Genomic DNA, 12,220 nt, shown 5'->3' on the forward strand with positions numbered 1-12,220 from the left:
GCTTATACGATTGGGGAAATGATAAGAGCGTATTCGCGTCGTAAACGACCAGACATCCATGATGTATGATTTCGTTTTCGTCCATATGATGCTGATACTGGAGATACGTGAATAAAATAGACCTGAACAAGTAGAGCTAAATTATGCCGCTTGTGTCATTCCTCATGCAAGATAAGCTATTTTCTGCTCCTGTTGATCTTGTGCTGTGCTTCGTTTCTCCAATTGAAGCGTTGCAGGGTCTCGCCACAAATCGACCAACCCTGGACTTGGCTTTTTACCCCAGGTTGGAGACGCTGGAGACGCTGGGCTCTGGAGTTGCTGACTGATACCCGCCTGTAGATTAGGTAGCAGACTGAGGGAAAACTTAGGATCTTCATCCTAGATGACAAAAAGACTTAGATGAACTATCCCAAGCTTAGGGGGCTATTTGATGAGTTTATTTTGGCATCTTTTATTCAAGATCTTATGTTTTCTTGCTCCCTGAGGGCAGATTACCTACGTCGCTGTTGCACGACGCTTCTCCGCGTTCGGGGCACCTCACAGGCATCTCGGTCTCGGTACGTACCTCGGAGCGGCAGAGACCCCGTGTCGCACCTACCAACCTTAGCCAAAGCTGGGAGAAGCCGAGGCAGGCCACTGTTGCTGCTTCGGTCGCTCTGAGCCGCTGCCGAGCTCCAAAGCCACCTCCAATTTCTAATCTCAACCTCACAGCAGCTTCATCCTCATCCCCTTGGGGTTTCTTTTTTTTTTTTTTTGTTTACGCGCAATTGTATACTCGAGATTGCTCTTTCTTGTTTGTTTGTCCAGACCTTGCGACTTTACCAATTGAAGGACTCCCAGAGCGATGCAGTGATCCCCGCGTTTGCGCTTCGAGCTTCCTGTAACAATATCGTCCTCCGCAACCCTTACCACATTCCCTCAAGCTTGACTCCTTCTCAAGATGGCGTCCTCTTCAAAGTCAGCTTTGACTTCAAACAGGCGGAGGAACCGCAGACGTCGTCAGGACAAGCCTGCCATTGCTGCAAAACTGGTGCTTGACGATCATATTAAGAGCGATGTCGGTATAGTATCCGAAGACATCTTTCGAGATCTCTTCCCCCATCTAGGTAACGGTAAGTGAAGCACATCTTTCATTACAGGTCAATACTAGAACGAAATCTCAGCTCAACTCTACCAAGGCGCTACCGAAGACATCCACCACATTGCGATCGCTCCGTGGATACCCAATGCCAACCCTACCGACAGTCCGTGGTCAATTGTACCCATTATCGAGTCTTCTGCACTCGCGCCCTCGACCGTCCGATTCTCACCGTCTTCTGCCTCCTTACAAAGCTTTGCTGTGACGCTACAACAGGTCGCGCCATCCAAGCTATCAAGTCACAGCCGCGGCGGAATCGAGATTCTCGTGCTTGACGTGGCGCCCGTTCCTCTCGAGACCGTTTTCGTGAGCCTGGAGAGTGAATTGACGAAAAGACTGGAGAATGGGGAGGGTACCTTCTTCCGAGATCACCCTGCCAGCTCCAAGGCGAAAGGGGCCGATTCAACACCAGATGGGCGCCTTGTGACTTCTCTGAGAGCTGCCCTGAGCAGTCTAAAGGTTGTACATGCGGGCGATCTATTTCCACTTCCTCTTCCGCCGCACCCTCTTACACACGTGCCTCCGAACCCTGGAAAGATCATGCTGTGCGAGCCTGTTGCCCAAGGTGTTTTAACGGAGTCAACCAAGATCATTCTTATGCGCGGCCGTGTCCATACCAAGCAGATACGTCGCGTTGCTTCGATGACCGCTAGCCAACAGCTTAATGGTGTTCCCGAGGATGAGGATGATACCAGCAACGACCAGTTCTACTCTGCAGCTGAGGATCGCGATAAGTCAGGAATGACAACCGAGGATATGGAGTCCGCAACCGAAACTGAGCCAGATATGTCTGATTTCGACAACGAGGACGAATTGTCAGATGATTCTATGGACGATATGATTTCTTTGCAAGCACCAACTTTGCCCACAACCAATGCCAGCGGTGTATCAACACTACAGCCAGGCACTCCTATGACAGTTGGAACTCTTCGTGGCAGGAAAACAAATGGAATTGCAACGCCTGGCTCCGTTTTCTCCAATTTTACTGCGACCACTGCTCGACCAGACCGCCCTCGAGGTCGTCTTTTCAAGGCCCAGGGTCTGATGGAACAAATTCCGACAGACCTTTTGCACCCGAAGCCATCTCTAGAAGACGATGAGGAAGCGCGAATCTACGTCGATGTGACATCGTTAAGCCGAATTGGATGTTTTTCTGGAGATTGGGTAAGAATAGAAGCTGCAGAGGAACCCCCTGCAAATGGATTTGGTGCATTTGGCCTCGGAAGTTTTGGTCAAGTTGAGTCGGAGCCTGCCAAATGGCGACCCGTTCGAGTCTACGGTCTTCCTGAAGGGTATTCGCAACGGCCAATGACTAGAATACCCAGTGCTAAACATGGCGAGAGAAGATTGTCATTCTTCGAATCCCAGATTCAGCGGCCAGCCAGTCCCACTGCCTATGCCTCACCAATACTCTTGGCCAATCTTGACGATGCACCCTATCTACGTCTTGCGCCCCTGAAAAAGGCATCGTATCAAGGCAAGGGAACAATTCCTCGATTTACTAGTGCAGCTCGTCCCCCCTACGCTCGAGATATTACTATCCACCACATTCGAACTCCCATCTCTGCAGAGCGAGCTTTCCAAACCGCCGTTCTAGGTGGGCTCAAACGATACTTCGCACAGAAAATCCGCCTTGTTCGAAGCGGCGATCTTATCGCTGTCCCAGTCGACGCTGAGCTTGGCCGTACGCTCCAGGAAATGCCTGGTGCAGGAGGATCCGAAGTGGACGATGTGATGGCGCTTACTGCTGGTGGACAGGAGGGAGGAAAGCAACCCTCCAAGTTCGACAGCGTAGCATGGTTCAAGGTTGGACATATTCAAATTCAGAAAGCGGATGAGGACGAAGATGGAAGCGCCGAGGCTTTCTGGGGATCAGTTGCGTGCATTGATAGTTCATCTGTTGCCATGCATGGTTCAGGCTTCGAAACAAGTCGCATACCAGGTATCAAGCAGAGCACATGGCAATATTACCTTGGTCTTAAGAAGACACCAAAAAAGGCATCGGAGTCGACACCAGCTCCAATCCAGGAACCGGAGTTGCCATATGTGTCACCTCTCAGACGCCAGTTGAGGGAGTTGATTGCAGCCGCCACGAGCGCCAGAGCTATTCATCTTAAGATGCCCCCTGTCGCAATTCTGTTGACGTCAACACATCGAAACATTGGAAAGTTAACTCTGGCGTCAGGCGCTTGTTCCGATATGGGTCTTCATACATATAAAATCGACGCGTATGATATTCTCAGCGAGGGAAGCGGCAGTGGAAACGATGTGAAAACTGAGGGTTTTCTCAGGACAAGAGCCGAACGTGCCATGAGTTGTGGTCCTGATTGCTGTGCTTTACTCGTTCAGCACGTCGAGGCCCTCACTGCTGATCGTATCGAGTCAACGATCAAGGAGATTCTAGAAGACACACGAGTTTTGATTGCCACAACGAATGAGGTTGACAAAGTACCCGATGGCGTTCGAGCCTTGTTTACACACGAGTTAGAAATGACAGCTCCTGACGAAGCGGAGCGTGAGTCTATTCTGAAATCCATCATTAGTGATAGGGGTGTCAGCCTTGAACCTTCGATCGACCTCAACTCAATCGCTCTCAAGACCGCTGCGCTCGTGGCTGGCGACTTGGTCGATGTTGTTGAGCGTGCTTCTATCGCTCAGCAGTCACGACTGGAGCAGCTCTCAGCCAAGAATACGCATGACAACATGATTATCACGGTACGAGATGTGCAGGTCGCTGGTGGTCCCCTTGCCCGCTGCCTTACCAAGGGAGATTTTGAAATTGCCGTCGAGGCTGCTCGCAAGAACTTCTCTGACTCTATTGGTGCACCTAAGATCCCCAACGTTACCTGGGATGATGTTGGTGGTCTCAACAACGTCAAAGAAGCCGTTACTGAGACCATTCAACTACCGCTTGAACGTCCTGAGCTGTTTGCGAAGGGTATGAAGAAGCGATCAGGTATTCTGTTCTACGGTCCTCCCGGAACTGGAAAGACATTATTGGCCAAGGCGATTGCTACTGAATACAGTCTCAACTTCTTCAGTGTGAAGGGACCAGAGCTTCTCAACATGTATATCGGAGAGTCAGAAGCCAACGTTCGACGCGTGTTCCAACGTGCTCGCGATGCTAGACCTTGCGTTGTCTTCTTCGACGAGTTGGATTCAGTGGCACCCAAGCGTGGCAACCAAGGCGACAGTGGTGGTGTTATGGACCGTATTGTCTCCCAGCTTCTGGCAGAACTGGATGGTATGTCTGGAGGTGATGATGGCGGCGGTGGTGTTTTCGTTATTGGAGCAACCAACAGGCCAGATCTTTTGGACCCTGCCCTTTTGCGACCTGGTCGATTTGATAAAATGCTTTACCTTGGTGTCTCTGACACCAATGACAAGCAGCAAACCATTCTGGAAGCTCTGACCAGAAAGTGAGTTGATACCATCTTTCTCTAATCCAACAGTGGCTAACCTCTTTGCAGATTCACACTTCATCCATCAGTATCACTCGCTTCAGTGGCAGAGAAACTCCCCTTCACATATACCGGTGCCGATTTCTATGCTCTCTGCAGTGATGCAATGCTGAAAGCCGTCACACGGCAGGCCACAGCTGTGGACAATAAGATTCGCGCCATCAATTCTGATCCAGCAACCCAACATCCCATTTCCACGGCATATTATTTTGATCACTACGCTACCCCTGAAGATATTGCCGTTATGGTCCAGGAAGAAGACTTCCTCGCAGCTAATGACGAGCTTGTGCCTAGTGTCAGTGCTGGCGAATTGGCTCACTATGAACACGTCCGGGCAACCTTCGAGGGAGTCCGAGAGAAAGAGCCGGAAAACAAACCACCAGTCCAACGTGTTGTCTCAGGGGCGTCGACATCATCCAAGGGCAAGGGTAAGGCAGTTGCTTCAGGATCGAGCAAAGGCAAAGGCAAGGCGATCGCATTGACAAGCGGCGACGAATTTGATGAAGAGGACGAGGTGGATGATATGAATGGCAGATCCAAGGGCAAAGGCAAGGCACCTATGGGCTTCCAAGATGGAACAGCCAGCGATGACGATGGCTTGTATTAGTTGGGGATGGAACATTACGGCATTATATAGCATTTTTGTATATTGAGTGTTTGAGGGGAGATTGGGTATTTTTTGTTATTAATGTCATGGTGGTATATCGGTTGAGTGTGACTAGACTCTGTACACTATTATTCCCCCCATCTGACTAGAACATTGGTGCAAAATTCTTGATTCGTTCTGCTCCAAATCGCTCTTATTTCTTGGCATCCTTCTTGACTTCTTTCTTAGTGTCTTTCTTGGTATCTTTTTTAGAGTCCTTCTTAGTATCCTTCTTGGAATCCTTCTTGGGGTCTTTCTTCACGTCTTTCTTGGTGTCCTTCTTGGGATCCTTCTTGACTGACTTCTTGGTGTCTTTCTTGGCATCTTTCTTGTGGTCCTTTTTAGAGTCTTTCTTCGAGTCTTTGTGGGAGTCTTTCTTGATCTCTTTCTTGGTGTTCTCGGACTCTTCTTTAGGCTTGTCATCTTTGGCAGCCTCTGCAGTTTCTGCTGCTGCTGCTGCCGCCTCGGGTTCTGGCGTTACCGCAGGCTTCTTAGTTTCTTCTTCCTCATCGTCTGTTTCGTCTTCATCATCTTCTTCGCTGTCCTCGTCACTATCCTCATCAGTGTCCTCCTCCTCCTCTTCCTCCTCCTCTTCGGTCTCATCCTCATCGTCGTCCGAATCATCATCGTCCGACTTTGTCTCAGCCTTCTTTTCCAATCCGGGCTCTTCCTTTATGGCCGTCTTAGCTTCCACAGCCTTAGCCCCGTCTGGGCTCACCTCCACACTGGCTCGTTTCAAGGAGGAGATTGATCCTGGACCGCTTTCCTTCCAAGTACCACTTGTCGGGCTCTGAATAGCGTTTCGGCCTGCATCAGTCTCGGCCCATGAACCGGATGTTGGTGATTGAATGCCATCGATCTTTGCGGCAGGAGTTTCTGATTCCTTAGATTTTCCAGTGTCCTTTGCGCTTGTGTCCTCCTTCTTAGCCTTCGCACCATCCTTACCATGAACCTTTTCTCGCAGAGTCTTCAGGCGAAGTTCCTTAGCCTTTTGCGCAGCTTCGTCGGCGACGGATCGGACAGGTAGGGCCTTCTCTTCCTTCTTAGGTTCTGTAGAAGTCTTCGGTGTCGCAGAAGACACGGCGGCCTTGGCTGCCGGTAGCGGAGGCGCAGCAGGAGCAGGCTTTGGAGCAGCAGCAGCGCTGGCGGCTGCAGCTGCTACAGCCTTGGCGACAGGCGAAGGGGTCATGGAAGCCAGAAGGCCGCCGGTGAGGTCGATGGGCCGTTTTAGCGGGGGCTCGGGAAGTTTATCGTTGATGGAGGGGATGGTGAATTCGTCAAAGTAAATCGTGACATGCTCCTTGAGCTCACCATATTCGTTCCATTCTTCGATTTCAACAATATCCTACAGAAAGCCACATGCATCAGCTATACGACGAATGGTAGTACTAAAGGGGATGTTTGTCGTACACCTAGAACCCAGCCCTCCTGAACCAGGGCAGGAAGTTTCCTCGGGCGACCGCTCTTGTCTTTACCGGCTCTTCGACCCCATAGCAAGCGAGCCTTGGTGTCGACGGCAATATCGATGGCTTTGAAGGGAACTCGGTTGGCGCGTAGAATGGTCTCGAGACGTGAGGTGGCTGTGACGATGTGGGACGAGCCAGCTGTCAAAGAGGTATAAATATAGAGGGCGGGGTCGTTCAAATAGTTGGTCATGTTGGATTAAATATTAAATAGTTTGATATGATTCGACTTGATGGAGAGAGTATGAGTTGTTCGTCAGGGTATTGGCATTATCTGGTGGAGTTATGGAATGCGGTTGGGTTTCTCTGGACAACTGTCAAAGCAACGGGTAGTAGGGATAATGGAGCTATCTCAGCTACGTAAGCATGAGGTGTAGGTACTGTGTCTCGTAAAATACCAGGCGGAGTACTTGGACGCTGAGAAATAGGGGAACCGAACTCCTTAATTATAGCGCTCCAACTTGGAGCCTCAGTTGGAGGTACTGTATGATGCGGGGGCGGGGCATTTGGAACTGTAGCTGCAGGAAGATCCCCTGAATGCATGAGAGTGCTTTAGTGGAAATGCATGAGAAGGGTTTCGAAATACATGTCAGAAACGCGTTTTGTGGTTGTGATTCTTTTTCCAACTACCAATGAGTTGCCAACTCAAGATGCAGTACTCTCTCGGAAACAGACAATACAGTGACTGAAGTGTGTATCGTTTGTGTGGCTGATACACATCTCGTGTTAGTGATATGGTGTTAGAGTGAGGCTGTTGAACTGCATTACGAAAGAAGAGAAAGAGATTCTCCACCATGTCGCCAGTTCTTTCTTCCCTTTGTTTTTCTTCTTCTCATCTTTGTTTCTTTGATTCCTCAGAATGTCGTTCTCTCCTTTATCATCAACAATCGATATCAAAACCCCTGAGAAGAACCCCTTAAAGAATGCCCCTAGGCCTGGGGCTTGTCCTTTGTTCGCCGCGACTGACGGATGCCCACGGACACTATGGACGCCATCTTGATTCGGAATCGTCCACTATCGACGCATGGACAGCGAAAGGCAGTGTCCAACTGCCCGTGATATATCCTGAAACTCCTTTATCTTCCACTTGAGACCAAGCGATCCTCAATTCGATCAAGCCATCGAGCTAAAGATAGCCAACCTACCCGTCTGCACCAGCAACTACCCGCGTCTCCCGGCGTCCAACAACTATTACAAAGGAAGCCATATCCTTCGCTCAGAGGATGGCAATTTCGTGTTAACCCCACTCTCAATCTATTTATCGACACTGCAGATGATAGTCGCATCTTGGCATGATTTTGGATGGCAGTCAAGATCCAACATTAGAGCACCATCGGCTAGTCGCCGCTCTTTTGTATGATATCTATTTCTCTTATTGATGCGGTGTACCAAGTCACTGCGCCAGGACTATTCCGTTGGCAACAAGAGCCGCTGCAGATCCAGTATTGTACCAGTCTGGCTCAGGTCGTGCCGCTCGCAATAACGAAGGGCCCGCCCCTTAATAGCCAGTTAGATATTCTCCCTTCATCTGGACTAGGCCATGGCCCTCGGTGTGGCTGCCATTAGGCGGCGCCAGTTCAAGATCTGGAGGCGTTTTTTAAGTGTTTCAAGCCTTGTGCACGCACTTTAACTGAGGCATCTGTGACTGTCTCTGAAGTCACTCAAAGCCAAGTCATCACGAGGGTTCTGTCTGAGATGGGTTTGCAGTTTACTTTCCTCTCACCACCAGCCTATCTTCGCGTGGCGGAATAATCCCCTCGTCAGAAGCGCTGTAGCAAGCCGTTTCATAACCTTGCCCACGCCGCCGCATCGTGGGACGTTGAATGAGACGCTCTGGTCCTCGCCATGGGTCCGGGAAATTGTGTGTCAAGCGAAGCAACCGAATCTTGCAGTTAACTCCGTTAGTCGCATTACAGAGGACAGTCTGGGTTGCACAATGATCTTGGGTCTGAAAATTTTTCTTCTTCTTTGTCTCTCTTGACTTATTTAGACTGACAGCTTTGTCGACACACAAATGTCAAAGGTCGCATGGCAACGAACCCACACCGACTTCTACAACAATGACAGTTGGTCAAGACACGACAAAACCACGCAAAAGGGGAGATGCTAAAATAGATGTTCTTTGCTGGCTCCAGCAAGACACGTCCCTGCGAGCCTGGCAAGCTTCGATTGGTCCAGGATATGCAGCCGAAGACAGTTTGCCAGTGACTGATGCTTCCTTTGCAAGGAGCAGACTGGGGCCAGAATAGAGCTAGACCGGGGTAAGCACTCTAGCTCAGGAACAAGCCAGTCAAAAGTGCAGTAGCCAAGGTTCTGCCCGATCCTCAACTGGGTTCTAGGCTGCCGTTGGATCCAATCACCGTCCACATTTATGACTGCGATGCAAGGTACCGTTGTGTGGTGGTACCGACGAAAACCATTTGGACCCAATGCCGGGGCTAACTCATAAACTTCCAGGTACGGGGAACAATGCCAATCAAGTTGGGGGCTAATGAGGTGACAACGCACCAGGGCTCTGACTGCTAGATAGGCAAGGGTATGGACAGATGGATGGACGGTCTTTAATGGACAGAGATTAAGTCCCGCAGTGTGTGCGAAAACTACAAGTTGCGCTTGGTATCCGCCCAGGCGCCTTGTTTGATTTCCTCTTGTTTACCTCTTCAAGTACGCTTGTTTTCACGATATCAATCTTCCAGCCTTGTGCTATACACTCATTAAACGATTCTTGATAACATTCTTTGTGCTTTGCACCCTACAATCTTTTTTTGCTCAACGCAACAAGAATCTCTTAAGATATCTTGAGAAATCACCACAGTTCTTTTCAAGCCACCCACAATCACCATCACAATGCAGTTCTCCAGCATCATGATTGCCGCCGCTGGCGCCTCGGTCGCCGCTGCTCAGGACTACGCTCCTCCTGCTCCTGTTCTGGATACCACAACACTCACCTCGACCACTACCCGGGTTATCACTCTTACTCAGTGCAACCCTACTGTGACCAACTGCCCCCTTCGTACCACAACCTCGACCGAGGTTGTCGTTACCACTTCGACTGCTGCGCCCGAGGTTCCTACCACCTCTGTCTACGTTCCCCCTACCACCAGCGTCTACGAGCCTGTTGTCAACACCACCAGCCACGAGCTTCCCACTATCATCAGCACTCCTACCATCAGCACCACCAAGAAGGCTCCCTCTGCCAAGACCACCTTCTACCCTGCTGGCAACACTACCACCAAGGCTGGCCCTACTGCTCCTGGTTCTTACACCACCACCAAGCTCCCCGTCCCTGGCAGCAGCACTGATGTTCCCGCCAACCCCGGAAAGCCTGGCTATGAGGCCCCCAGCCCTTCCACCGTGCCTACCGCCGGTGCCAGTGGTCTCATCGCCTCTTCAGGCTTCGTCGGCGCTGCCATGGTCGCTGCCATGGTTGCTCTCTTCTAGATGCATTAAACCACTTGGTTACACGATCCAGCCTGTCCCTTGACAGACATGAATTATTCTTCACTTCACTTATGATACCTTCTTGTTCTTCTTAGGGGATGACCGTTTGGGGATTTTTTATAAAGGCGAGGTTCTAACCGCGAGGCAATATCTTTTTCGAGATTGGCTACTGTGTAGCTGTTTGATTTCTTGCAGGTCATCGATGAGGCGCATGGAATACCCAGCGCGGAGTTTTCTGAATGCATCATGTGTCAGTCGCGTACACCTTGGTTTGTCTGCGTACGCATATGGTGTCTGGTTCTGGGCTTGGAGGCGGAAGCCTCGGAATGTTGAGGAGTTTAGAAAATTATGTTCACATCACATTGATAGAGTCATTCAAATCCAATTCGACACGAAACGACACATGACAAGTTCATCTACGCGTGCGTGATAATTGTGCATATGCTACGTAGTTATGTGATCAGCTGCTGTTGTAGATGCATCGCCTGGTCGAACGAGCTGATTCTTTGCTTACATGTGCAGACTGACTCAGCGGCGACGTCTTAGCAGGCTGTGGTTATTCTCTTGGCCTGACTCGATAGTGTATGTCGTTGGTTGTAGACGTCAGCTATTTCCATCATGTTCCTTGTAAAGATTCATGCAAATGTCATCAACTCCAATGAGGTTGGGGCTTTAATACAGTATAATAGCAATGTACTATACTGTAGTATGTCATCTGTAGATGTCTGCATATGTATGCAGTCTAGCAGAGTATGTTGAGTATGTCTCTCACTCTCTGCATTGCATACATTTTGGCGTGAGGCATGACTCTCGTACCTTGTGCATTAGGTGCGTGTAACCACACTCATTATGAAGTTGCAATACTCATGTCGAAACAAGGACATCATCTTTTTCGCCTCTTTAGGACGTTTTCCTCCAACGGCGGCTAATAATTAACTCAAGCTAGAGTTGAAAAACTGGATATATCCACAACTGCAAGACCGTTACTCATGTGGTAAAAAGTAAAAAATTAAACTAAAGATATACATACCTAGTTAGAAAAAAGTTCGGCGAAGTTCCTTGGCTCTTTAGAGGTAGTTATATCCACAAATGGATAAAATATTGACCTTTTTTTTTTTTTTTTTTTTTTTTTAACTTGATGTTCGTTGGTGGACCTCTTTCTTCACACCCTCTTTAGCCTCTATTGGACATCGCCTCCAAAGTATCGGGACCGAGCCGTTGGGGTGCATTGAAGACCCTAGGCATGTAGTGAGGGTGTAGAGAATTAACTAGGTACCAAGTCAATGAGCCTGCCAAGCTTCTCCTAAAGTTCCAAGTATTCCAGTGACTTGAGATCGAGGTTTTCGGTTTTCTTACATCCCCGTGTGAGACCTGTCATTTCTTTTGTGTGCTTGTCCTTGTTATACCTATCATGCCTGCACAGCTGATCAACACGGGCTAAAAGACGGGCAGTTGCTACATTAGGAAGATTCTCACACGCTTCTGGCGGACTGCATATGCGCTGTCTTGAGTCGTTCCGTTGCTACTGTAGGGAGGTCACTCTAATGTCGATCTCTCGGAGCCGCATCTGGTGACGTGCAGGTTTTGGCTGAGCAATGACTGGGACATGCAGAGAAAGGCTTGGAATACGTAAAAGGGCAAGATATTTGCTCAACGCGCGGTCATCAGCTTATAATACATGTATCATATAATGCAACTTTTGTCACTATGAGACAGACATGGCGGGACATGGTAGCTGCGAGCAGTTTACTAGAACTGGCTTAAGTTCTCAACTTAATAACCAACGCACATGTACTATTATTAATCATTAAACATACTAACAAAATCTCACTCTTTGCCAAATTCTCACTGTCGGCCCGGTCCACGCCCTACAGACGGTCCGCCGGGATACGCCCCCCGGCTGAAACCCGCGGGAAGCCAAGTTTATTGCTGACCTTTTTTGGATAGTCACATACGCGATACATAGACATAATAGACTATTTGGTGATCAGAGAAACAGTAAAAACATCAGATCAGATCAGATCATATCATATTCTCAAGTCGCAACAAACAAGTCTCGTCTCGCAAACGT

General features: G+C 49.3%; 3 protein-coding genes across 3 annotated transcripts; 2 read left to right on the top strand and 1 right to left on the bottom strand.

Moving 5' to 3' along the window:
- Positions 1-940: 940 nt before the first annotated feature.
- On the top strand, positions 941-5,303 carry FOBCDRAFT_297016 (uncharacterized protein; the record flags this gene model as incomplete). The annotated part of the gene is made up of 3 exons (XM_031188680.3): positions 941-1,112; positions 1,164-4,557; positions 4,609-5,303. The coding sequence occupies 3 exons, from the start codon at positions 941-943 to the stop codon at positions 5,204-5,206; spliced, it is 4,164 nt and encodes a 1,387-aa protein (XP_031035945.2). The 3' UTR covers positions 5,207-5,303.
- Positions 5,303-6,996, bottom strand: FOBCDRAFT_47491 (uncharacterized protein). Its single transcript, XM_031188679.3, has 2 exons — positions 6,656-6,996; positions 5,303-6,590 (listed from the first exon to the last, which is right to left on the bottom strand). Exons 1-2 carry the CDS (start codon positions 6,899-6,901, stop codon positions 5,400-5,402), a joined length of 1,437 nt encoding a protein of 478 aa, XP_031035944.2. The 5' UTR covers positions 6,902-6,996; the 3' UTR covers positions 5,303-5,399.
- A 2,304-nt stretch (positions 6,997-9,300) lies between these two features.
- On the top strand, positions 9,301-10,551 carry FOBCDRAFT_229232 (uncharacterized protein). The gene has a single exon (XM_031188678.3). The coding sequence runs from the start codon at positions 9,556-9,558 to the stop codon at positions 10,147-10,149; it is 594 nt and encodes a 197-aa protein (XP_031035943.1). The 5' UTR covers positions 9,301-9,555; the 3' UTR covers positions 10,150-10,551.
- Positions 10,552-12,220: the final 1,669 nt, after the last annotated feature.

Source organism: Fusarium oxysporum, chromosome VIII, assembly GCF_013085055.1.
Source record: "Fusarium oxysporum Fo47 chromosome VIII, complete sequence".
Classification (NCBI taxonomy): domain Eukaryota; kingdom Fungi; phylum Ascomycota; class Sordariomycetes; order Hypocreales; family Nectriaceae; genus Fusarium; species Fusarium oxysporum.